General features: G+C 40.2%; 1 protein-coding gene across 1 annotated transcript in view; it reads right to left on the bottom strand.

The window, feature by feature from the left end:
- Positions 1-27,186, bottom strand: part of LOC306870996 (astrotactin-2-like) — a gene marked incomplete at its 5' end in the record, with an annotated part of 500,403 nt that overhangs the window by 25,822 nt on the left and 447,395 nt on the right. The window contains 1 exon segment of the mRNA XM_079418633.1: positions 112-253. Within this exon segment, the coding sequence (XP_079274759.1) occupies positions 112-253 (142 nt within the window).

Here is a 27,186-nt window from a genome sequence, read left to right as displayed (position 1 = left end):
CTATTAAAAGGTTTTAGAAGATCTCACTGAAAAGAAGAGTTGATTATATAGGACTTTTTCAATCTTTTTTTTTTTCTTTAAATAAACATCCATGTTTGCTGTGGCTCTTACTTATAAAGGCTGTCGGGCTCCAGGCACTTGAAAATGACAGAGTAGATCACACTGTGAGGATGTTCTCCACTTCTGCGTCCCGCTACTACACACGAGGAACCCAGACCCGAGAAAAGATCGTCCATGAGGCTCAGAACCTCTCCTGAGAAACACAGAAATGAAGAGTATGACGATTCACCAACTAGCCAACTAAGTACATTTTAATTTCAGTTTTAGTTATTTTAGTACTTCAAGTACTAAAGCTAAAAGAAAATGAGAAATTATGCCTTGACAAATACCCGAAATGAAATAAGTTTACATTTTATGCTATTTTATTTCAGTTAACATTTACTTTGTTTTTGTTTTTTTTACTTTCAAAAATCTGTGAAAGTGTGCAATTTCAAGGCATGTTTTTGATTGGTACATGTCTATCATTTCAGTGCATACATCATTAAGACAGCAATTACAATATTACCATAAACGATACATATTGCACAACCCTATTAGAAAAAGGACAACAAAACATAATAAAAGTAGTCCTAAAGACAAACACTTTTAAGTGATTTTTACTTGAAAGCTATTGCCACCATTTAGTTTCATTTTATAAAATGAGAACTTTTGTTTGTGCGCTCTACGGAATAAATAAAATCATAAAAAAGTGAGGCTAATTTATTCCCTGCATATAGCAAGTTAACAAACAAAAAAATATATACACAGCACAACCTAAGAGGCAAAGCAGACAAGAAAAAAGCAAGCAGCCAAAACAACATATGACACCTCCAATTTTAGCAACTCTGGAGCTAGACGAACATGCATCGTAAGCTCACATCAGTTTTTAACACGTTCCAAAATACATATCAAAAAGGCAGAACGTTTCTGGGTTGTGCGTCCCAAGGGAACAGTAAAAAAATGGGCAACAGAGGGGAGGTCTAGAAAGGGGGGATTGAACGAACGAATGATTTAGCCACTTTCCCAGAAAGCACATTGTATATAAGGGAAGCTTCCCGCTCACATTCCAACACCTCAAGAGTGCCCAAGCCAAGATGTCTTTTTATAAGGTCTCAAAACCCTTTGCTTTCACTTTGTGGCCCCCACGTCTCAAGAAGTTCTGTATATTTTGAAACTTGACATTCATGAAATGGAAAACAATGGAATGGTAACTCCACTTATGACCGCAAAAGGTCCATGTTGAATAATCCCAATGATGGAATACCCTTAAATGTGTGCATATGTTCCTCTCATCCAAGAGGCCCACGCTGCTTATGATACAATGTTTCTCCTATGCCTCCCTGGAAGTTAACCATCAAAACAAAGCAGATTAAATATTCCAGTGTGCCATACGCTAAAAGGGGTGACCTTGTATGAGGCCGTGATGACAGGAAACTGCTGCTGCAACTAAAAATTACTTGGATCATCAATAAATTTGTTGATTTTTTAATTAATCATTAATTAATTTTTATTTGATTAATCATATTATAAGCAACATTTTTCTATATTTATAAAATTAATTAATACAGCAGTTCAAATTGCAATGTGTGGTAAGCTAAATCGCGCTAAAACAATAAAGCTCTATATCGTGTTTAATAATAACATACCGCCTATACTAAACCTAACCAACAGTGATAACAAAAACATGTGATGAAAACACATCTGCTAAAGCAACCATGCCATTTATCTTGGTCAAATTTTTGAGCTCTCTAGTATTGACTTTTGTTTAATTGGACTTGTAGCTGAGTGAGGATGTATTACAGAACAAGTTTACTTCATCAGAAAAGCCATATGTAACGGAACAGGTTATGAGATGCAAATGTCAAAATGTATTAGTTTACAAACCATGTACTATGGTAAAAGTGTTTTGAGCTTCAAGAAACCACTTGAAAATAAGTCTTAATCGATAATTTGCCCCTTAATTATAATTTATGTGGAATGGAATAAAAGTTGCATTGAATTGAACGTAGAGGTACATTTTTGGAGTGTATCAGAAGTTAAAATGACAAAATAAATAAAATAAAAAAAATAAATTAAAATATTAATTGGTAAGAGGAAGGAAGACCCAACACATGCACTCATCTGAACATAGTAATTATAGTACATTTATAGTCATTACAATAGTCCATTTCCTGTTACGGCTTTCAAAAAAACAAACAAATAAATAAATAAATGTTACATTTTGAAAAATCATTACTTGAAACTAAATGAAGATTAACTGAAAAAAGAAAACATTTTATTTCAGCTAACAGTTAAGGCAACATTTCTCATTTCATTTAGGTTTAAGTTAAAGTGCTAAAAAAAACTTACTAAAACTATGTCGACTTTAAGAAGAAAAAAAATTTTAATTTAATTTTTTAAGAAAATTAGTTTTTTGCTAAAATTAATAAAAATAAATAAAATAAATATAATAACATTAATATATTACATTTACATTAACATAAATACAGAGTCATACGATACATAATCATGCGGTGCCTACTACATTCAATTACAACTGCAGTCTTGCAACTGCGATTATTTTACAAATCTATAAATCTAGCAGAATCACACTGGACATGTACATATTTTTGGTTAGCGAAAAAAAAACACAAAAATAACGACAACATGAAAGTATGGCCTTCTGTCTTGAGGTTCTTGAATTACGTAAACACGAGCTGTTATGATTTTACCGTATGTGTGGCCCTGGCCTGAATTATATGGGAAGAATTTATGGAACATATCTGCAGTTGTTCCGTTTGCTTGAACCCGTGCACCCAGAAGAGGCGACCTGTTTTGCATTAAACGTTAATTGTATTGAAAGTGTTATATAGCGATGCCATAAGCACACGGAAGCGTCTCCCCTGTTTCACGGGCCTCAATTAGCTAAATGACACTTTTAAAGTGGTCTTTCTCGAAAATAAATAAAGCTGCCGGAGAACAAGCTAGCGGGTTTTCTTGCATCCTCCAGGAACCGCGTGAGACCTGTTTAGTTTGTTTCTTCACACTATTAGCAGTGACAAGAGGTCAAGAAGTGCTTAAGATTGACTATCTATATTACGCTGCCTGGCTCTCGGTCCATTTCCCTCACATTGACACAAAAATGAGAGGAATGCACGAGTGGAGCCAGATTTCGCAGGCCCCCTGACAGCTTTAAGCCAAGAGAATGTGAAAAAGTGAAGGGAAATAAGAGGCTTTGATAGGTACGGCAGAAGGCAGGGGGAAGAAAAATCTGTTTGATGTTTCTGCATGAGGTTTGGCTCAAAATGCTATCTTTGTATGTTTTGATAATCAGAATAAATCAATAGTCAAGTTCGTGACTGGGAAGAAGGAAAGCGGCCACCCGTGGGGCTTTTTCGGGGGGGTTGCTAGTAATTATCACATACTCGAGCAATCCTAAAGGGAAAAACCAGTAAAAAGAAGTCAACAAGCCCCAGAAAGGAAATCTACGTGCGTGTCCAAAATGATCAGCCACAGTGGAGCGATTACCATCCAGACTGAGAATCTGCAGTCTGCGCTTGGAGATCTGACTTTGGGTTTGACAGTGTCAGAATCTCAATGTAAAGCCCAGGTCTACGGTGCACGTGTTCAGCATATAAACCTATGCTGCCACTCTTCCGTTCACTGCACACAGTGCAACGGATCCCTTGGGCTTGTGCGTGTGGACATCAAAGTTGCATGAGTTGCATGTTTCCGAATGTTTGTATGTTCATACGGAGCAGTGCAGGCACTTTAAGGTGGGATGGTATCAGGGAGGTTGACACAAACCTTACTCCATGTACTCTTAGAACAAAATGTGCAAAAAGTGTACCTTTTGGGGTACAACACCCTCAAAAAGACACCATTATACATCTTTAACCATAAAGGGTTTATAATAATACCGTAGGAGTACATATTATTACTGTACGGGTACATACTGCTAAGGTGCTAATATGCACCCTTTAGGGGAAAGAAGAGTGCTTACTCACTCATTTAGCTCTTTGTGAAATAATTGGATGCAAATTGCCTTATGCAATTCTTGGATAGGTTTTAGGAAGGTTAGCAAAACCGTAAACTTCCAAATCTACAGTGATATATGAAATAATGAAATATGAATAATGAAAGTTAAAGAAAAAAATGTAAATAAAAAAAACAAACATGCACTATTTCGGGCCAAACCCATGTAAAAAAAACAAAACAAAAAAAAAAACTCCCCAACACTGCAATTTTGCTTTTTCTTATGAACTCCTGATTGTGATAAATTATGTTATGTATGCTTTGACATTTTCTGTGACCCCTGATATTGTCGACCCAATAAAATCTTAATGCTCTAATGTGTAAATTAACATAACCGCTAATCTAAACCTATCTAATACTGTTAATAAAAGCAAATGGGAGATAAAAAAAGAGAGAAAACGCTCCAGTTATTCACGTAACCTTGGTTCCCTGACATAAGGGAACGAGCGTTACGTCGTCAAATTTCATTGACGACTGCTAATGGGGAAACTCCTGTTTACTCTTTTACTGAAGCCAGATTGGTTAACGTTTGTGTACTGCCCAAACCAATGGCGCTTGATTCCACCAAAGTTGGGGGGGGGGGGGGGGGGGGGTGGGGGTTGCTATACAAGTCGGCCCGAAGCGCCATTTTATCAGAATCAACGACTGAAGCGACAGCCATCGATTCGCGTGCAGCTATAGAATGGCCAGTTACGCAATGCTCATTCCCTTATCTCAGGAAACCGAGGTTACGTGAGTAACCGGAGCGTTCCCTATCGAAAGGGAACTCCCGTTGCATCATGAAATTTCATTGACGACTGCTAATGGGGAGCGCATCCAGTCGTGCCGTGCTATAAGTAGAAGCAGAACTAAGCCTGCTCTGTTAGCTCAGCTCAGACACACTCAGAGTGGGCCCCATGAGTCCAAGCTATAAGAGACCCGAGAAATATCTAGGGTCTGCTTATCATAAGCCTCGTCCACCCGAAGGGAGAAAGAGGACTAAGCTGATAACACCCGTGCCTGCAGGGCAGGGACGTCCAAACTGTAGAATCTAATAAAGGTCGACGGCGACGACCATCCGGCGGCCGCACAAATCTCCCCAATAGAGATTCCGTTGGACCATGCCCAGGAAGAGGCCATTCCTCTCGTGGAGTGGGCCATTACACCTATAGGGCACTGTACGCCCACTGAGGTATAGGCCAGGGCGATAGCCTCTACTATCCAATGGGATAGCCTTTGCTTTGTGAACGGCAGCCCCTTAGAGCGGCCTCCAAAGCACACAAAGAGCTGTTCGGACTGTCTAAATGACTTAGAACGCTCAAAGTACACTCGCATTGCCTGGACTGGGCATAGCAAGTTAGGTCCCTGCTCACCGTCTGATGCGGGGAGTGCTAGAAGGGAGATAACCTGGGCTCTGAATGGAGTTGTGAGCACTTTTGGTACATAGCCTCTGCGCGACCGGAAAATTACCTTACGGTCATTGGGACCGAACTCAAGACAGGAAGCACTGATAGATAGGGCTTGCAAGTCACCCACTTGGTTGACCGACGCTAGGGCCAAGATTAGAGCAGTTCTGAGTGTCATGACCCTTAAGCCAGCTGTTTGAAGCGGCTCAAATGGAGGGCCCTTGAGGGTCCCGAGAACTATGGATAAGTCCCATGTCGGCACAGTCTTAGGGAGAGGAGGATTTAATCACCGAGCGCCTCTAAGGAGCTTAACAACCAACTGATTTCTGCCAATAGTCTGGCCTGCCTCGGGAGAATGATTCGCCACGATAGCTGCCACATGAACATTAAGCGTAGCAGGGGTGCGCCCCTTATCCAGCAACTCTTGTATAAAAATAAGCACATGGGACATGTTACATGAAACCGGATCCTGGTTACGTGCTGAACACCAGTCGCTGAAGTCTGACCACTTAAGAGCATAGAGATGCCATGTAGACGGAGCTCTAGCCCTAAAATGGTATTGGCAACTCCCGTCGAGCGGGATGCCAAATCGTTCTGGCTGGGGATGCCAAATCTTGCCTTGCGCTTGTGGGAGAAGATCTCTCTTCAGTGGAATGGACCACGGTGCTGCTGTCAGCAGCTGGATCATCTCTGGGAACCTGACTTGTTTCCTCCAGAGGGGGGCCACGAGAAGGAGAGAGCACTTAATTTCTCTGATCCGCCTGATAACCTGAGGTAACAGGGTGATCGGAGGGAATGCGTACAGGCAGGGGTTGGGCCAATCATGGGCCAGAGCATCCGACTGTTTCGAAAAATAGGTTGGGCAGTGACAGTTGTCTTCGGAGGCAAAGAGGTCGACCTGTGAAAGTAAGCATCTTTCAGATCCACAGACAGGAGCCAGTCCTCGTGCCGAATTTGCGCGAGGATCTGCTTCAGCATTAACATTCTGAAGAGCTGTCGCATGAGGGCTCGATTCAGATGTCTGAGACCGAGGATCGGTCTGAGCCCACCGTCTTTTTTGGGAACGAGAAAGTAGCAGCTGTAAAAGCCTGACTCGCTGTCCGCTAAGGGGACCGTTTTCACAGCACCCTTTGCAACCATTGTGCGTATCTCGGATCGGAGAATGTGAGATTCGTTGTCCTGCACGAAGGTTTGCACCACGTTGCAGAATGCAGGTGGCCTGCGAGCAAACTGGAGTGAGTAGCCTCGTTCTATGGTCTCTAGAACCCAACTCGATACACCTGGGATGGCCTTCCATGCCAATAGCCGGGAGGCGAGAGGTTCTATTTTTATTAATGACATATCGCCGCCCGCAGGGGAAGAAATTACATTTGTGGATATTTTCAAGGCGAGCTGCCCTCGTGAGTGATTTTGCCTTTAGTAATGACTGTTCGCTGCCCGAAGGGGGAGAAAAGACATGCACGAGAGGGTTTATTAATGACAGTTTGTCGCCGACAGGGGAAGAACTGACATGTGTGAGTGTAGGGAGAGGAAATTTGCTCTTTATTGTATGTGGGTCCACTATCACAGCGGTAGTTTGAGGCACACACTGAAATGACAGGACGTGCTCTGTTACAATACCTCAACCTCTCAGAGGCATTCGAAGGAGTAGGGAGTAACTGCGAGCTGTCTTTGAGGGGATTCCAGCGTCCGCGAGAATTAACCCTCTCCTTTTCCTCTTCGCCGGAACACACCCACTCGTCAGCGTCAGATGCCGTCAAGGACATAGTTTTGTCAACGGCTATCTCTTCCACCTCCGACGCGCCGAAGGAAACCAGGCCACTCGCATCTGACAAGGGGCGCTGCTCCTTCCGTTTGAAGCACACTGTGAGGCTCTGCAGGGAGAGTGGAGCACACGGGCGCTAGGCCGACGCAGCACCGCTCGTACCTGAGAGAGAACTTCCGCTGTTCCTTCCTGAGAGGAAACGGGGGAATGGAGCAGGGAGGATCGCCCTCGTGAAAAAAGGCAATCCGCGAGCGAAGGCGAGCAACACAAAGCCCCGGTGAGTGCAGCCTCTGCATCCAGACATGCGATGCACTCGTCATGCCCGTCAGCGTCATGCAGGGGATCCCTGCATAAGCTACACATTTGCAACAACGTGCTTGGAATTTGGTCAGAAAGTTGCTCTTATCCTCTCCGGATGGCCGCAGGGGAAATCGTCCACTGCCGATGACTAGATTCAACGGTGGGAGCAGTGAAGAGCAGCGTAAAGCAGGTAAGCTTTCTAGCTTTCTTCTTCGGCTTCTTGTAGAGTCAGCGAAGAGATGGTCTCGTCGCTGAAGGAGAAGATTCCGATAAAATGGCGCTTTGGGCCGAGTTATATAGCAAGTCGCCGCTACTAAGCATGTTTACTGCATCAGACAAGCCAAACATACGGAGCTGGTTATGAGATACAAATCTCAAAATGTATTAGTTTTCAAATCATGCACTATGGTAAATGTTTTGAGATCTGTACAAAACATTTATGTGGAAAGGCATAAAAAGGAATACAAGTTGTTGGTGTTTCACTGCCTCTAGTGTTTATTTCAGAAAACTGCAGTGCATTGTATGTTTGGGTATATTTTTCAGAGTGTTTAAAGTGAGCTGCAATTATCAACATGGTGTTAGCCAACATTATAATTTGTCTAAACTACTCAAACTACGATAAGAGCTGATCAGAATGTCTTTAGAGACACATTTAAATACACATGAATTATTATGTAGAAAATACTGGCACTCTCTACACCAGTGCATCTTTGCTGATGAGAATTGGTTTAGATTGTAAGGTTTGAAATATTTAAGTATATTTATTTTTGTGCTAATTAACATAATGCCAATGCTCATGTCCGCCCATTTAATATAAGAGTTTGCCCTCAAATATAAGGACAAATAAGAAAAAAAGTCCCTTGTCCCTTATTTTGCCACACTGAAATTGGCAATAGCCATACCAATACCCCAGCTGTGCTAAAGAACAGCCTGGCAGGACAGACATTACCTCAGCTAACCCCTATTGGTTAACACTCTCTCATTGCCGGGGATCTGCAGGCAGGAACACCATGTCCATGCTAGCTGTCTGCTTTCATTCATTAATAGCAGAGGAGGCACAGCTTTATCATGGGGCTGTGAGAACTGCCAGTAAAGTACACATAATAGACATGCAAAATATGAAGTGTCTGTGTGTTTCAGTTGTATATTCAAAGTAAATCAGTGATGTGTCAGCGAGAGCTGGTTGGAATGTCTCAACACTGAAAATCTCAAGGAACAGGTTTTATTTTAGAGATAAACTAGTGAGGTAATCGTAGCTGTCAAGCAAGTTTAGGGGTTGATACAAACTCTTTGTCAATTCCAAATCAAGATGGCAAAAGAGACAAATAAAATGTAAACTGACAGTATGCAACAGCAATTAACAAAACCAGAAGAGGTGTCACAACTTGGTTGTTAAAAGCACACAAAGAAGATAAGGTTCTTCAATAATCTTCACTAAAAATTATCCAAACAGAGAAGGCAAACCAAACACATCTATTACACCGACAAGATCGGACAAGGGGAACTTAAATACACAAATCCAACAAGGTAAATGAATAATACAAACCTGGAGAGAATGATACACTCAACTCAGTAACCATAGCAACTAAATATTGGTAGGAAATGTAACAAAGCATAAAGAAACTTGAATAGAAACAAATTAAAAGTCAGCGAAAATCAAACTAAATGAAATCAGCATGACTGATAATTTGTTACAAGAGGTATATATGGTCTCATTATTGAAAATATGGTGTTTTTTACACAAACTTTGTCACCAAGTCTGGTCTACTTTGCAGCCAGGTTATTTGTAGAGAAGGCAAATTCCAACACTGTAAATAAATAAATAAATAAAGCTACACTTTTTATTTCACAATTGACCCCCTTCGTTACTGTTGCTATGTACGACAAGGATGCCACACATCATGTTCCCACGCAGTAAAAAAATATATCGCGGAGCAAAGAGGACACTGACAATGCGCCAACAGACAAGACAGAGCAGGTTACGTTAGGCATCAAACAAAGTCTCAGTGTGGTGAGTGGGGCGGGGCCGAGAGCCGTGGGAACAGAGCGAGGCCGGTGGAGTTAATGATAATGAGCGACACCTGCGACACTCACCGGTCTCGAGTCCCACGGAGGAGCTCCGGAAGGATAAAAGGAGGAGTGACGACAGTGGAGGACGAGAGAGGACCAGGCCTGGATATTATTTTATGTTTTGTGTGCGGCAGTCGTCCGTGAGGGGCTGCCGCTGTACTTTTACGTTTGTTTATTTTGTTATTAAATCGTTAAATGTTTGCCGGTTCCCGCCTCCTTCTTCCCGAATCTATGAACTTTGTTACATTGGTGGCGAAACCCGGGAGGAAGGAGGGACACGCTGTCAGAGAGCCCTCGCTGCTGAGGGGGATCGCGGTGCTGAGGAGATCGGGCAGCAGGGAGTAGCGGGGACGGCCGCTGGCTGCCCGAGGCGACGGTGGTGCTGGAGCGATGGAACATCAGGTGGGACGGAAGACTCGCGGCCGTGCTCCTGGGTCGAGGAGGGGGGCTGCCGTCCGAGAGGGAGCGGAGGAGTCGGCGCCATTCGCCGAGTGGCCGTAGCCTGCTGCCATCCGCCATGATGGGGAGGAGCAGGGAATGGGGGACTCGCTGCCGGCTGCCCTCGACCGGAGGAGCCATCGCCGTCCGCCAGGAGGCGGAGCGTCGAGCCGTCCACCAAAGAGGTCCAGTACCATCGCATGGCACCGCGAGTGAGAGCCTCTCAGCTGGTTGAGGACCAACCAGCAGTGTGTCCGGGAACCGGACCGAATTTTTTTTTCTCCTCTCTCGTCTCGGTCACTCCTCATCCTTCCGTCTCCTTTTCTCTAGCCTCGTCTGTCCATACCCCCAGGTACGCCGCGGCCGCCCTGACGGGTCCCCCCCAGGAAGGAGGGGGGGGGGGGGAGTAGAGCGCAGTCTCGAGGGTACCCCCCGGCCTGCGAGGGGCGATGGGGGTATGTGGTGAGTGGGGCGGGGCCGAGAGCCGTGGGAACAGAGCGAGGCCGGTGGAGTTAATGATAATGAGCGACACCTGCGACACTCACCGGTCTCGAGTCCCACGGAGGAGCTCCGGAAGGATAAAAGGAGGAGTGACGACAGTGGAGGACGAGAGAGGACCAGGCCTGGATATTATTTTATGTTTTGTGTGCGGCAGTCGTCCGTGAGGGGCTGCCGCTGTACTTTTACGTTTGTTTATTTTGTTATTAAATCGTTAAATGTTTGCCGGTTCCCGCCTCCTTCTTCCCGAATCTATGAACTTTGTTACACTCAGCTTTACAAATTTTTAGATTTAAAGCTTTACTGTGTCGTGACAGATCGCTGTAGTACCTCAGTTTAAACAGCACATGAACTGATCATCTCTTCCTCTTTACTAGTTTTAGCATGCAATAAACATAAATGAACATCAGAAGGTATCTTTTTTTCAACTGCAGAAAGATGTCAATACGCACCATTTTTTCAAGTTGAAGTCCACTAACGTTAATCTACTCTCCTGTTTGGATTGTTTGTCGGACAAAAATGGCAGATTCGGTATTATCAAAGGTCAGATCGCCTGTCAATCAAGTTCCCTGCGAAGGCTAAGTTCTGACTATATTTCTTAAAATTCTAAGTTTATATCATAAAATTTTAAGCTCAAGTCTCACAATTAAGACTTGTGGGACAATTTTGTTTTTATATTAAAAAATGCACAGTTTATAAGTTTATAATGCACATTTCTTACAGCATTTCTCACAATTTAGATTTTAACTTTTTATCAGAATTCAGAGTTTATCATCTCACAATTTTAAATGAACATCTCATGAAGTTTAGACTTTTTCCTCCTCAGAAATATGAGTTTATACCTCACAAAACAGGTTTATGTCTTACAATTCTGATCTCAATGACAGTTCATAGTCTATTGCCATACTTTGCTGGCACACTGGTCTTGACAAACACTTGAAACTAGAAATTCTTTGGTTGTTTTGCATTAACTAGACATTTGGGTTCAACCACAGTGGGATCCACCCAACTGAGAGACTCATAACTGTGAAAAAACTGTCACAAGCAGTCGTTGATGCTTAACACATGATATTATAAACCAAGGATTTAAAACCCTTTTTTAGAGCATCTGTGTCTTCAGTATTAAGTAAAATAGATACTCTTTATTTTAAACTTTAAGTTATGAGCTGTGTTAAAACTAGTAAGAGTTTAGTTGATTTCAGGCCTTGAGGGTAGAAATGTGGTCTGAGCAAAACAGTTGACTCAAGACTCATGCTGAGGAATTACAGTTTGACAGTTTTTCTGGGTGTTTCCTAACAAAACCAATGCAAACATAATTGCAACATTGGTTATGCAAACTTTGTGTGCTTCACAATGTAAAAAGTACAATGGTAGTGCCAACCTCAGTTGGTTTGGATCCGAAAAAGATGGAGGTCAGAAGAAATGCACAATGAAAAGAAAGGTGTGAACTGCACCGTTATAGCAAGTGAGGTCTCTCCACAGCATCAGGGAGTACCTGCGATCCTCCCAGGATTCTTTTAAGTGCCTTGTACCTATCAGACAGCTCTGTCGATATATACAGGAACTGTGAACAGCCGGTTGAGATTAACAGAGACATTTTATTACTGGAGAAACATATTGCGTGATGTTGAGTTAACACAGTGATTAAAACCTTGTCGCAGATGTTAGGTGACCTCTTGCTCAAGAAGGCAGGGAGGAAGCAAATAATGCTGAACTGAAGGAGAGAGGCTAGGACAAGTGTTTTTCTTATTTATCCATGCCGGCCCATGATGGGAGTTATTCAAGCCATCATCTGGGCTCATGCATCTTCCTCCTGCTGTAAAAGCTTTGCAGTGTTTTGTATGACACCATAATGCTGAATTACTCTGCTATGCCACACTATAAAAAATGCTGTTTTTTTTTTTTTTTTAAACCCAAATGCTGGGTTCAGCCTGTTGGGTCATCTTATTGGGTTATTTTTTTTAATATTTTTACCCAGGTGCTGGGTTATTTATTTTATTTGTTAACCCAAACGCTAGGTTAAACTTGTTGGGTCATTTTATTGGGTTATTTTAACACTGGATTATTTTTTTCTACCAAGCTGCTGGGTTGAGCTTGTATCCGGTGAAACTTCTCAACAACGCAGCTGCTGAGAGCACAGGCTTTTTTTCTTTTAAGTCCACAGGAGAGAGCGGTTCTCAGCGCCACCAATTTGGTGCACTCTTTCGGGGAAATAAAGGTTTGTATACATTTTATTTCATTTATAAAGTCTTTAATGTGGTGTAAATTATATTATTTTACACAACACAACATAAGGACGAGATGTAAGTCAGCTGTGTTATCTGCCATTGTTTCGCACTGGAAACGCCTTTGCTTTGGATTTTATTCGTTATAATACGGAGTGTAATTTAATTTGATGTTAAAATATGTTCTCAGAGTAGCTATAGTTTGTTTTTGGGCAAGTTTTGGAGTCAGTTACGCCATCTCTCAGCTACAAGTGAAACGCGAGGCCGCAATCTAAATTTCGCAGTTCCCCCGCGAACAGCAGCCCTTCACCTCTTCGGCGGCACACTGGCATGCAAATTAGCACTATTTCAGTAGAAATCGATTACTGAGAAAGGATGAATAAACTTAAATTAAAATGCTACTTTTATATGGCTTTTTTATTTCTAAAATGTTTGTTAAACGAATGTATGTAATATTGTAAACTATGCTGAATTCACCCAAATAAATTAAATTTGTCTTGTATTTTGTCCATGGGTGTTCTTGCTTACTAATACTAAATGTTCATCTTTTGATTATTGCTGTTGCCTATAGTAATTGTGTGTGATTTTTAATTTCCAGCCAATTTTAAGCCAGCAATATAATAATTTTTAAACAATAAATTAAACAACCCAGCATGGTGGGTAAAAACGTTTAACCCAACCAGCTGGGTCAAAATAACCCAGCATATGTTCTGTCCAATATTTACCCAGCGCTGGGTTTCCAAATAACCCACGTTGGGTGTTTTTTAACCCAGAATTTTTTAGAGAGCATGTATGCAAGCTAATAAAAGTAAAAACCAAACTGCAATCATAATTATGTGGTTATTTTTTTTTTTTTTAGATTCGAAGGAATCACTTTGACCGGAGTTGTGCAAACAACTCCGGTCAAAAAACTTGCATCAAAGTGGATATGAGTCCTTCATTTGTTTCTGCAACAACAGAGTGGCCAAAACAATAGCTGGGACTGCAAAACAGGTCGTTTGTTCTCAATGAAGCTGGTACAGTGTTCAGCCCTTTCGTTCATCTCCTGAAGCAATGCTCTTTGTCTCATTGATGTCCACTGACATTTGCTGGTTTTACACTCACTCGAGATCAGTGCAAGTTCAGAAATGTCCAACTGCATTCAGAAGAGCAGACAAGAATAATAGAAGCACAACAGCACATTTTAGATATGGGCTGCTCCATACGTTTTCCGCTGGCTAGGTAAAGAAAGTTCACAGTGCAATGGAAACGATACACAAAGTACGTTTTTAGGCTAATTTTCAATCTTTTTTTCCAGTGTGATCTCCTGAGTATTTGTGTGCATTTAAAATAAAATATGTTCAACCACATGTCCATTTGTGTGAGCTTTCATAGACACTAAAACGTACAATATTGATGTACTGAGAGCATCTAACCATAAATGAGTTCCATATACACAACTTTATAGACAAACTAATGTTTACGAATCCTTCATGGAGTAAATCGGTTGATTCCATTGTATTCATGATATTATATTTTCAGAACATGTTCTCACTCCCAGCTCGTCATATTGACGCTTGGTCAGGACCTCTTTGGCGTCACTTTTCGACGTGCAAGGTCCTCCATTGTTTTCAGTTGTTTGTCTTAAATTTAAAGGTTTGGATGCATTTGTAAAAAAAAGAATAAAATAAATAATTTTATGTAAATTTACTTTCAATGGAGCACCTAACCCCACCCCTACCCTAAACCTACCCACTTCTGAACAATGTAAAACATGTAATAGGCAAATATAAGTGCAGTCACAGGTATTGACCATAAACAAGCAGTATAAAACCATTATAAACAAGTCGTGTTGCATTCCAACTCCTTCTGAAGCCATACAATGTCTTTATGTGAAGAAGAGAGTAAAACATAAGGTTTTCATAGCTGAAAATGATTCCGCTCCATCTCATTAAAAAAATACTCCTATCCCATAGCATGACGCAATCGGTCACGAGACAATAGCATTTCACAACCAAGGCTGACATAAGGCTTCTTCTGGCGGCATTTTTTTGAATTTGCACATATGATGAGCTTTATGGAGGATGCATCTATTCCTCTCACAAATCAATCATTTTGCCTCGGACTTGGAATAGTAATACTTTTTGAATAAATTATGATGGTAGTTGTATCTGCCTGTTGTATCTTGTGTTTTATTGATGAATGGTAAGTTTAGGGGCAGGGGTTGGGTTACATGCTCCTAAATGTGTAAACAGTGTAATATAAATAAAATTTATATTACAATTTTATTCAATTTCTTTATTTTCTTAAATATGTGTGTATATAGTATTTATAGAGTTGTAACTTTTAGTTTTAGTTACTTTTTCTTATTTGTATGTCGCTTTGGACAAAAGCGTCTGCTAAATGACAAAAGTAAAAGTAAAGTAAAGAAATGGTTTGAAGGAGATGAGATGGAATAGGATCAAGAGGACAAGTAGTAGAATGATTAGAAAGGATGAGTTTGGAGACTTCTGCCTCAGAGAATAAAGAGAAGGATGTGAACGAGTGTATGTTTGCTGGTAAGATGTGCTTGTCAGATTGTGGTGTGTAAAATTGTCCACTGATGGTTTTAATTTTATCAGTGAAGAACATGGCAAAGTCGTCAGCTGTTAGAGTTGATTAATGAGTGGGGGGAGGAGGACAAAGGAGGGAGGAAAATGTTTTAAAGAACCTGCGAGAGTTAGATGAATTGTTAATTTTGCAGTGGAGACATTAGCATAGAAGGAAGAGAGGAGTGACTGATACACATTAAGGTCAGTAGGATTTTTTTATTTGCGCCACAACGTTTTAGCAGCCCTGAGCTTAGAACAATGTTCACGGAGAACATCAGACAGCCAAGGGGCAGAAGGGGTGGTACGGGCTGGCCTGGAAGACAAGGGGCAGACAGTGTCTAAACAAGATGTAAGAGTGGAGCAGAAAGTATTAGTAGCACTGTTAGCATCAAGAGATGCTAACTGTTTAGTGGGAGGAAGTGATGATGAAACCATAGCAGATAGCCTTGAGGGTGAGAGTGAGTGTAGGTTACGTCGAAAGATGACATGTGGAGGGGTATGTGTTGTGTCAGGAACCATGTTGAGGTTAAGAGTGAGCATGAAGTGATCCACGGTGTGCAGTGGAGCAACCAGCACATGATCAGTGGAGCAGTGTCGTGTGTAAATAAGGTCCAGTTGGTTACCTGATTTGTGAGTAGCCGTAGTTAACACTCTCTTGAGATCAAACGGCAAGCAGAGTGTGGAAGTCTGCAGCCTGAGGTTTATCTATGTGGATGTTGAAGTCTCCAAGCATAACTAGGGGAGTACCATCCTCAGGAAAGTTGGAGAGCAGCACATCTAATTCATCCAAGAAGTTACCTTGTGGTCCTGGGGGTTGATCAACAACTAAAAAATGGATTATAAAAGGGTGGGTAATAGTGACTGAATGTGATTCAAAGGAGCTGTTAATACCCAGAGAAGGTAAAGGAATGCATTTCCAATCATGAGAGATAAGCAGACCTCTCTTCCAGTCAGACAGGGAGTGTGGGAAAATGATAAATTATTGGAGAGTGCTGCAGGAGTAGCAGTGTCCTCTGGTTTGATCCACGTCTCTGTCAGGGCCATGAGGTTTATTCTTGAATGACTAGAAATAGGTGTAATGAAATGTGCTTTGTTTACTACAGACTGACAATTCCAGAGAGCAATAGAAGAAGAAAGTAATGTATTAGCAGACATAGGCAAAGTGTGCAGGTTGTTAGGATTGCGCTGCCTGTAGTGTGTGATGCGTCGTTTGCGAGTGGTACTAACAGTAGGGATATGGAAACACATAGTAAGAGTTGGTCATAAAAATGGAAACAGAAGCGAAGCAAGGTGTAGAAAAGAGAATGAATCAAAAGCGATACTTATGTTCCTTGCCGTGTCCCTACCCGGTGGAGTCGCACGGTAGGGTCTTTACACTCTTCAGTCTTCAAACGAGGAGGGCTTCACATGAGGTCTGCCACGGTATACTCACCTTTTTATACCCGTTTGACAAAGCGGAAATTGAATTCAGCTACACTTTACTGTTTATCACAACAAAGGGCTATGTAAGCACACAACACTGACAAGGTATGTGATAGAGTATGAGACCAAACGCAACTTCAGCACGTCTCAACACAGTAAACAAAACAAGCGTTTCCTAGCAACGACAACTAGCTAAACACTAATGAGACAATAAATAAATACACCTACTATCTGCTTTTAACTTCCGCTGATTGACTGCTTCTCTCAAAGAGTATTTCTTTACACTGTCTTTTGCTAGCGCTTAAACACACTTTACTGTTTATCATAACAAAGGGCTAAGCAAGCGCAGGGCACTGACAAGGTATGCGATAGAGTACAAGAACAAACGTCACAAATAATTTCCAGTGATATCGTCGAGTTGATTGCACAGATACTATTTAAACAGAAATGAGCTGGACGATGACATCACTAAAAACAATGATGAACTGCCTTTAACTGCAAATTGAGTGTTTACTATTGTCCTTTTAAATTATTGACACACTATTTTTCTATTTGATACAGCAAAGCTACTACACAATCTGTATTGTTAAAAGCGCTATATAAATAAAGGTGACTTGACTTGACGATGAAAAGCATTTGCAAAAGGCATAAAAGTAAAAAAAAAAAAAAAGCAAAAATATTTTGCAGATGCCAAATGTAGTAGCAAGCATAGATGGACATACTATTGATAGTATTGTGCTTAAACCTATGTGCAATGGCAATAGTGGTGCTTGTCTTATAGCTTTCCAAAGAGCACAAGCAATCAGATAATATGTCACAATGTCTACAGGGGGCTGCACTGCAGATCAACCATAAATCACTGTCTGAACACAAACACTGTGCTACAGTGCACAAAAACAGCATTTTATGAGTTGTCAAAGTTGCATGCTATAATCTTGTTAAACTGCCACCACTCTTTCTAGCATCAGTTCAACCTGGTTAACTCCATTTGATGGGAACTTCCAGAGGCCTGTTGCACAAAGCCTGTACTCTGCGTTGCCAGAGAACATTTATATTAAGCTTTGTGAGCCTGATGGACCTGATCTAAATCAGGTTGGATTTGTTTGGTTTTGTCAACTCTAAATCTACTCTAAAACTCTGAGTTTGTTCAGCTAGCTTCATATAACAGGCCACAGGAGATTTGTGTTATGAGGCATGCAAGGCATATTTTACAACCCGAATTCTATAAATGTTGGGTGATTCTGTCATTGACATTACTAAATGGGCCCCGGAATACTTCCAGAAACCACTGTCAGTAAACATAATAAGTCGTATGTGAATATGGTCCAGAAGTGCCGGGTGTTGAATTGGCCTGCCTGCAGTCCAGATCTTTCACCTATAGAGAACATTTGGCACATCATTAAACGTAAAATACGTCAAAGACAACCACAAACTCTTCAGCAGCTGGAAACCTATATCAGGCAAGAATGGGACCAAATTCCAACACCAAAATTCCAGAAACTCATAACCTCGATGACCAGACATCTTCAAACTGTTTTGAAAAGAAGACGAGATGCTACACCATGGTAAACATACCCCCATCCCAACTATTTTGAGACCTGTAGCAGGCATTACATTTGAAATGAGCTCATTTTGTACATACAGTTTTAAAATTTCACAGTTTAAACATTTGTTATATTACCTATGTTCTATTGTAAATAAAATATTGGCTCATTTGATTTTAAATTCTTTTAGTGTTCATTTTATTCAAATTTATAAAGCGTCCCAACACTTCCGGAATTCGGGTTGTATTTGCCTCTTTGTCAGCATCTCTGTTTGAAACCTGGAAATGCAGTTACTTGCAGAATCGTCATCTTTATGTGGGTTGTGTATTGGCATGGCTTTTCAGTGCGGATGAATCTAATGTTTTAAGGAATATGTGTAGCTGTCAGTCACCGCACTGGTATGGATATTCACAGTACTTCAGAATTATAGATTCTACATCTTGGAAGTATTACCCAAATAAGAATTTTCACCGGAAAATGTAATTTTAACAAGTTAATAACATCTCAGCCACTTTTGTTCTGACCAACCGAGGGAAAAAAAAGTATTACAATATATTGTGCTGCCAATGATGATTTTATCTAATGATCTCTTGGCCCCTATCATATCAAACCATAAATATGTATTTAGCATGTACAGTATTAGTGTTACCTGTTGACTACTGGTGACTATGGGTCAATCTCCAGTATTCACTGATGATTGTCGCATTGACCTTTCTGGATTACAATCCACCATCAAAATAATACATGTAATTATTCCAGCTGCTATAGCTATGAGATAAGGGTATTAATGATCCGCCACCTGCAGCATCCTCACATGTGATATAGCCTAATAACCAGGACTCTTTACCGTTGTGAATTGGGCTAAAGGTAAGGAGATGGTTTTGAACGCTGGTTTGTGTACTTGCGCAAAAATTGATTTTGGATAATTTTCAACCAAAAAAGTTAGGTACTGCAGCTTTAAATAAAGCTTTCTGTTAAAAGTGCATTGGGCAGATAGTATTCTTTAACATCAAGACTAGATTAATAGAACATATAAACATGCATGCATACAGTATATACATAAATGTATGCATATGACAATTTTTGTTTTTAAAATATTGAATATATGGATTCTAAATCATACAGGAAATTCACTTAAAATTTGTACTTTTGGTGAAAATTGTATGCAATGAATTAAATGTAAATCTAAGTAAATACTTGAGAAATTATGATGGTATTTACGAAGCCATATAATCTACTTTATAAAGAGTCTTACACATTAAGCCACACAATCCTGATTTCATGTTGTAATGATTATCTAGGACAGCACTTATGAATTTCTCTTCATTATTACAATTATATCCGTGTCTGCATACTGTAAAATCAACAGTCTGATAAACTATATTTCTGAAAGGGTAATAAATATTTGGAGTCCATTAGTCAACCTGCTAATTAGAAACAAGTCTGATAAAGTCAGAAAGTGCAGGATGCCCTTTTTATGTCCAAGAGACTGTTATATATAAAGGGAGAGAGAGAGAGAGAGAAAGAGAGAAAATCACAGCTCTGCATTTTAAAGGGTCATTTGCTAAGCTGACATCACTATGTCTATTCAATTTATTAGTAGCGAGACAGTCTGTATAATGGCCCTAACCATGAGATTTGAGCCAGTGCGTTTAATACAGAAGCATTGATTAAACGCTTACTGGAGAGGAACGAGAAGAAACCTTGAAAATAAATGTGTCCCATTCTTGTACTTCATCCTTAAAAATAAAAGAGAATAACCCTGCAAAGAAAAGGCTCTGTGAAAGTCATTAAACAAAACAAGATAAAACAACACAAGGCTAGACAAGTCAGGACAAAACAATGCAAAACAAGTTTAGCTTTCATTAATGTAGAGACCCTTCTCTTCAAATAAATGAGAGCCAGCTTGTATAAGCTTTGGTGTAAACTCTATCATAGAACCAGAGCATAGTCAGAGACGTAAGCAAAAGTCAGCAAAAGCACCCTTCATTCGGTGTGATTGGCCCCTTAAAGATTTGATGTCTGACTATGTTAATTTATGTCAGAGATCAGATTCAGTGCTCAACGCTCATGTTTCTGTATTTTGCATTCAAGGCCACAAGGACTGAAACTCCCTTTCCATGTACAGTAGATAAACTGTGCTAAATGGCATCAGAATCATTGTCTTGGTAGAGATTTAAGGATATTCGAAAGATATACAGTATGCAAGTGACGCAATCAGAAATGTGATTTTTGGCTAAGTTGATGCTGGGGGCGTTCCTAGCCTTTTTATCAGGTCTGGGGTACAGAAGCCAAACAAAAAACGCCATATTTTATTGTATTGTATTGTATTCTATTTTTGGTTTGATTTGAATATATAAAACTCATCTGTACCTGCAGTACAGAGTCATTCATAAGCAATACAGAGCTGCTTCATCTTTGAGAAATGACAGAAGACTTCTGCAAGTTTTGTTTCTCATGGATTGTAGGTAAATATCCATTCACAAATCTGGGATTCTTCTAGTTCTGATTCTAAAAAGCTGATAGAAAACACACAAACTGATCACTAAAATATTATCAGAGAAAATTATTCTCATGTCAGTATACAGTCATTTTTGTTGATACATAAGGATTTATCAGTAATATTTTACTGGGGCCCGTGCATCAGTAATAAGGGTGTATTTTTTTGTTTTGTTTTTTTTCCATTGACTTTTGGATTATTGCAGAAGATAAGTTCTGTGACCAACAAAAGTTTGATTCGTACAGGTTTTGTTCAAATTTACACAAATATTTTGAAGCCTAAAAACAATCACCAGAAGTAAAAAGATAAATGTAGGCTACAAACAAACAGTCTACACCATGACTTGACCAGTCTTTCCACATTTGGAAAGTTTGAGTTAGCCAAAGTTTGCAAAGGTGCAATTATAAAATCAACAAGGCTGTGAAAGTGACTAGCAACTAAGGAGTTTCCCTGTTTGACGTGACAGTGAGTACGTTTACATGCACCCTCTTAATGCGATTATAATGAGATTTTGCCAATATTGCGATTAAAATTTACCTACATGTAAACGGAATACTTACATTTAAATAACACGATTAAGCTCATAATTGCCACAAGCATAATCGTATTAACATAAGTGGTGTACGCCGATTTTAATCGAAATATACAGGCATGAAAACACCTTAATTGCAGTATTGCCATTCTGACCAAAAGTGCGTATGTGCTTGTGACGTACATGAATGACGTGACACACATCTGTAATTAGACGTTAGAAACGATGGAGGGGAAGAAAGCATCGCATTTCTGGGGAAAACACAATTAGCTGCCACCAATCTCTGTTCCTTATCCTTATCCAGAAACAGCGAGTAGAACACGACGGCAGCGTAGGCAAACAAATTGCCATCATATTTCTATGGCACCGAAAAAGCATGGAATACAACCATCGCATTAGACGTAAATAAATTAAAACAGCGGCCAGTAACACATCTGCTCTTTCTGAGTCTGTCATTTGCTGTGCAGTTGGGTATGTGAATAATGGCAGTAAAAAAAAAAAACACAATTCTTAGCGAATAATAAGAATAATGGAAATTGCATGTAAACGGGAGTGAGGAGCTTTGCTCTTGACATGTAAACATCATAATGCGATTAAATCCTTACTCTGATGACTGGAAATAATCACATTATTCGTGCACATGTAAACGTATTCAATGTTTAATGTCCCCAGCAGTCCCCATTTGGCTACTTGTGAGCAACCACCTTTTTCAAAAAAATTCATACATATTTTTAGAGGGTTTTACTGATGTATTTTATGTCATAAAATAAATTGTGAAATGTCAGCGTCATTAGCCTTGTGGGCAGCATCTCTCTCCCACTTTGCTTCCTGTCAGTTCTGATCTGTCCTATCCTAATACAGGTGAAAATGCCATAAATAAATCTTTATAATAAATAAATGAATAAATAATAAATCATGAAAAATATCTTGAGCTTGTGTTAAACACAGACCTTGTATCAGACATTTAAAAAAAAGAAAAAAAAAAAAAAAAAAAACTTCTGGACGATGGACCTGTTAGTTCAAAAATACAACTCGTTTCCGGGTTTTATGACTCATTGTTAAATTGTTATAAATAGCTAATGCAATATAATTAGAAATAAGAAAGGTATCTCACCTCACTATAATGAAAATAAAATGTTAGTATTGATATATTTCAAAGTGATATTATGAGGAAAAAAAAAACAATCAAAAAAAACAAATCAAACAAGACATCATTGCAATTTGAATGATTTAGCATAGGCCATGCCCTCCTGCAATACCTGCAGCTGACACTTTGGGAAGCTCTGCTCTAGCAAACAGCATTCTATAACTAGATAATGAGAGAAAAGTCCATGTAGTCACGTGGATTAAATTGGTCTGATAGTGTTTGCCCTTTAGAACCCCTGCACTTTTAGACCTAAATGCCAGATGAGCTAATTGGCCACCACATGATCAGTCATCATATCACTGTGGCATCAGCTCTCCTGAATTCAGGTACCAAACACAGTGACTTCATTTGACAACCAACTGTAAGAAGACCAAAGATGACGTCAACCTTTGTTTGGCCTAACAGACTAAATGACAATAAAAAATTTTCAAGAATTGGATACGACTGTTCATGTGTTAATTTGTGTGACAGGTTAATTATCTGTGCCTTGTGAAACTGCATCAAAATGCATTCAGCCTCACCTTTGCATTACCGTGGGTGTTTTGCGAGTATGAGCAGGCGAATGTGTGTGGGCTGAATAAAGAAGCCAGACTTGGCTTGCTGCCTATACTCCAATCTGCTGATGGCTCCGCTCATGACGCCAGGGGAAGCGGGGGCCATTTTTAGCGATGAGGTCATCCTTAATTAAGCAAACAAAGCAAGTCAGCTGAGGCTCTCCAATTCGTTATCTCCACTCATCCTGAAGGACACCCTTTTATCTCCTTTTAATTGAATCTCGCTTCAGACAAGCTGGCTTATCGACTAGCATCGGCATTCTGGGACGGCGCTCTGCTCAAAGGCGACGTCGGAATTGTTATGCAAACAAAAGGATAGCCCTCCGCGGAGGCTCGACCCTCGCCGAGGGAGACAGGGAGCACGAGGTGTCGGACAGTGACGGATTCCCGATAAGAAACCTGCTGTGACGGGAGGCTGAAATGGAGATGAGAATCAAAGATCGAATGTCCTACAGCGTGCTGTCTGACAGTGGAACTGTGAGATGACATCATTGGCATGTGGTAGCTGGTTCCCTCCGCATTTCCCCCCACCCATCCTGCAGACTCCCATTATGTGTCCGCGGCGAGGAACAGTGAGAGATACTCACACTCTGACACCCTTCTCATCGTTAATTAGCAGATTTGGAAGAAGCGTGCTTCCTCCAGTCTGCCGGTTGAACAGGAACGCCAGCTCACCCAAATTAAGAAACTCAGACCAACATGAGTGGTCTTGCAACTGCGAAATCCCGCTGCAGCACGAAGCGCCGTCGCCAGTCTATATGAGACAAGTGCGTTACGTCATTATGCATGAAACTTCGGAATTGCAGCTGTGTTAAAGCACTGGAGTTGGTAGCAAATATGAAAATGATCACCAAAAGAATAATCGCAAAAGCTGCCACTAAAAAAAATGAGACGTTATAGTATCCCGCCTTAAATTGTGAGCTTCATTTGACAACATACGATTGTCTAAACATTAATTATTCAGGAAGGAGATCTTCCCGTTCTCCTAGACAGCAATGAGATTAAGTAGAGAGCAAATGGAGACTTTTGCTCATGTCTCCTTTATAGTTTCATAAGAGTTCTCAACAATGCCTCATATTGTGCTCAGATTTGCCAATCATTATCCCAAATGAATCGCAGATGAATTTGAATCACAAAATCATTGATATCTCAGTCGTTCCCTAAGGAATCATAATGAAAGGTCTCCTGACTTATGAAAGAGAAACCACTTGACCTGATTTCATTGTGGTAACTGCATCACCCAAAGGGATAATTTCCTAAACAATCATTATCATAAGAAATTCAGAAATGAGATCTCCCTGATATCTCAGCTGTTTCTACTAGACAGCAAAGAGATCATCAAAATAGAGAGCAAATGGAGGCTTTTAAGCAATCTCACTTGTCTCATTTCATAAGAGATCTCAACATTGACTCATATTGTGCTCAAATTTACCAAGATACCAGTGCCTGCAATCAAAAGTCCAAGAATCTCACTATGAATATCTCCCATAATCCAAGCTATGCTATGCACGCATCATTTTATAGCTCTTTACTGTTTCAAAGATCATCTTTAAGGAATCTTAAGAAAGAAGGAACTAAGATTTGAAGTAAGTCTCCTGAGCTATGAAAGAGCAATCACTGAGCAGTGAAATTTTCAAAAAGAAATGCAAAAATGTTATGTCCTGTGTCAGTATTCATCATGCATATCTTACATATGCTGAATGTGTTTAGCATCCTTCATAAATCAATGTTTTTAAAACTATATACATACACACACACACACACACACACACACACACACACACACACACATGCATACATTGGAGCACCTAACCCCACCCCCACCCTAAACCTATCCACTTCTGAACAATATAAAACACGTAAAAAGCAAATAGTCACAGGTATTTATTGCAAAAACTGACCATAGACAAGCAGTATAAAAGCATTACAAACAAGTTTTGTTGCATTCCAAGTCTTCTGAAGCCATATGTTATCTTTATGCGAAGAGAGTAAAACGTTTTAATCACTGAAAATGATCCCGCTCCATTAAAGCGCTCACATCTCTTTCAAAAAGATAGTCCTGTAGCATGATGCAATCGTCATGAGATACACAAGAGCCAATAGCATCTCACAACCAATGCTGATGCAAGGCTTCAACTGGTGCCATTTTTTGAATTTGCACACAAACTGCAGAACACAGGATGAGCTAACGGTGGACGGAGACTGCGATCTATTCCTCTCACAAATCAAACAAATAAAAAAAATAAAAAAAAAAATCACACCCCAACATATATGCAATTTTATTACCCAATATATTATTTAATCATGATGATAAAATTCTCAATGCCTTTTGCGCCAGCATATTGCCACCAAGGGATTCTTATTTAAAGCAATGGAGGACCCTGCACGTCAAAAAAGTGACGTCAAAGGGTCCTGACCAAGCATCAAAATGTGCTGAGTTAGGAGTGAGAATGTGTTGCCCAGTGGTTTTCAAACCTGTCCTGCAAGCACCAGACACACCTTATCAGACACACCTGATTCAACTCATCAGCTCGTTAGTAGAGACTGCAAGACCTGAATTGGGTGTATCTGATAAGGGAGACATACAAAATGTGCAGGACAGGGGTGCTTGCAGGACGGGTTTGAAAACCACTGCCCTAGACAAGAGTGTGACCAAACAAGAACAACCACAACAACAGCCACTAAAAACATGTAAGGTATTATAGTATTCTGCCCAAAACTTTGAGGATCACATGAGCTGAATTCATTACAGTAACCAATTCTCTAAACAGTCATCATCACAAACGATTCAGGAATTAGGCCTAGATCTTCCTGACATCTCGGCCATTTCCCCTAGACATCAATAAGATTAAATAGAGAGCGAATGGAGAGTTTCAGAAGAGATCTCAACAATGTCTCATTCTTCTCAGATTTGCCAAGATACAAAGATAAGTCTACAAACAAAAGTCTGAGAGTGAAGCCAAACACATATGTAAACAGAGAAACTGCTGAGCAATGAAATGTTAGAAAAGAACAGCAAATGCATTACATCATATGTCTGTATGCTCTTTTTGGTTATCGTCCACCATATACAAATGCTTCAGGAAACTTTTAAAGCAGTTGGCACAAAATCAAATGGATGAATGTGGCAGGAAATGAAGGAATCAGATGAGAGAGAGAGAGAAATGTCAGCTGCACAGCAGGGCAAGTCCTTTTATGTTGGTTCCATTTCCAAAATGTGATTTTGAAAAGGTTTGGCTTCATGCAATCTCCGTTAAATATGACAAGGTCAGAGCTAACAGATAGCTATATCCATGAAACATCTCACTTGGTTCCTCCAGCACTACTCAAATCCTTGACTGTGCCAGTGATTCAGCAAACGGATGCCATCTAGATGTTTACAACAATTCTCTCTATGTGGCAAGAATTCAATGCTTTCCTTGTCAAAAAGGCAATGGCATTCCAACCAACATGTTCACAATACTGAAGAAAAGTCCCATTCATCCAGCCTTTCCTGTTAGATGACTGATCTGTTAAACTAGATATGGTTTCACCATGTTTCCGAACCCTGTGTTCACATTTCTACACAACAAAACTTATTTTCGAGAATGGGGGATTTATGTTAAATTTCATAAATCATCATATGAAGATGTTAGGTACGTGCTTGGCCACTTCATTCCATTATCTGATGCAAGTGATGCTCCATTACAGAAAACTCTTAATCAAAATTCTCAAGTAAGACCCCCCCCCCCCCCCCCCCCCACCTCTCTCTTTTTGTTTTGATGATATATTTCTTTGAATACTGTGTCTTCGTATTGAGCTGTTATTCTGCCACATTTATACTTCACATCCTGGGAAATGTCCTTTTTTATTTACTATTAATATTTTGTTATGTCAATCTGTTGAAATTGGACTGTAACTTTGTGCACAAGGAATATTTGGTGTTTTTTTTCTCCTTAATGATGTACTAAAAAGTTGATTTTGGATTGTCTAATGTTTTGACTGTGTTCATGGTGGATTCATTCTGACTTTTAGAACAGTGTTTTACTTGCATTACTTGCAACTCCAAAAAGCACAAAAATAAACACTACAAACTGAGTTCTTCTGCAACAGCCAAATAAAAAGAGCCATCAAAACAATTTACCACACAACTCTGGTGCCAAAAAATGAAGGGTCCATGCAAGAAACATACTGTTGACCCTAT

This window comes from Barbus barbus (assembly GCF_936440315.1).
Source record: "Barbus barbus genome assembly, chromosome: 6".
Taxonomy (NCBI): Eukaryota; Metazoa; Chordata; class Actinopteri; order Cypriniformes; family Cyprinidae; genus Barbus; species Barbus barbus.
Note: the sequence above shows the minus strand (reverse complement) of the source record. Positions and strands in the feature narration are given on the sequence as shown.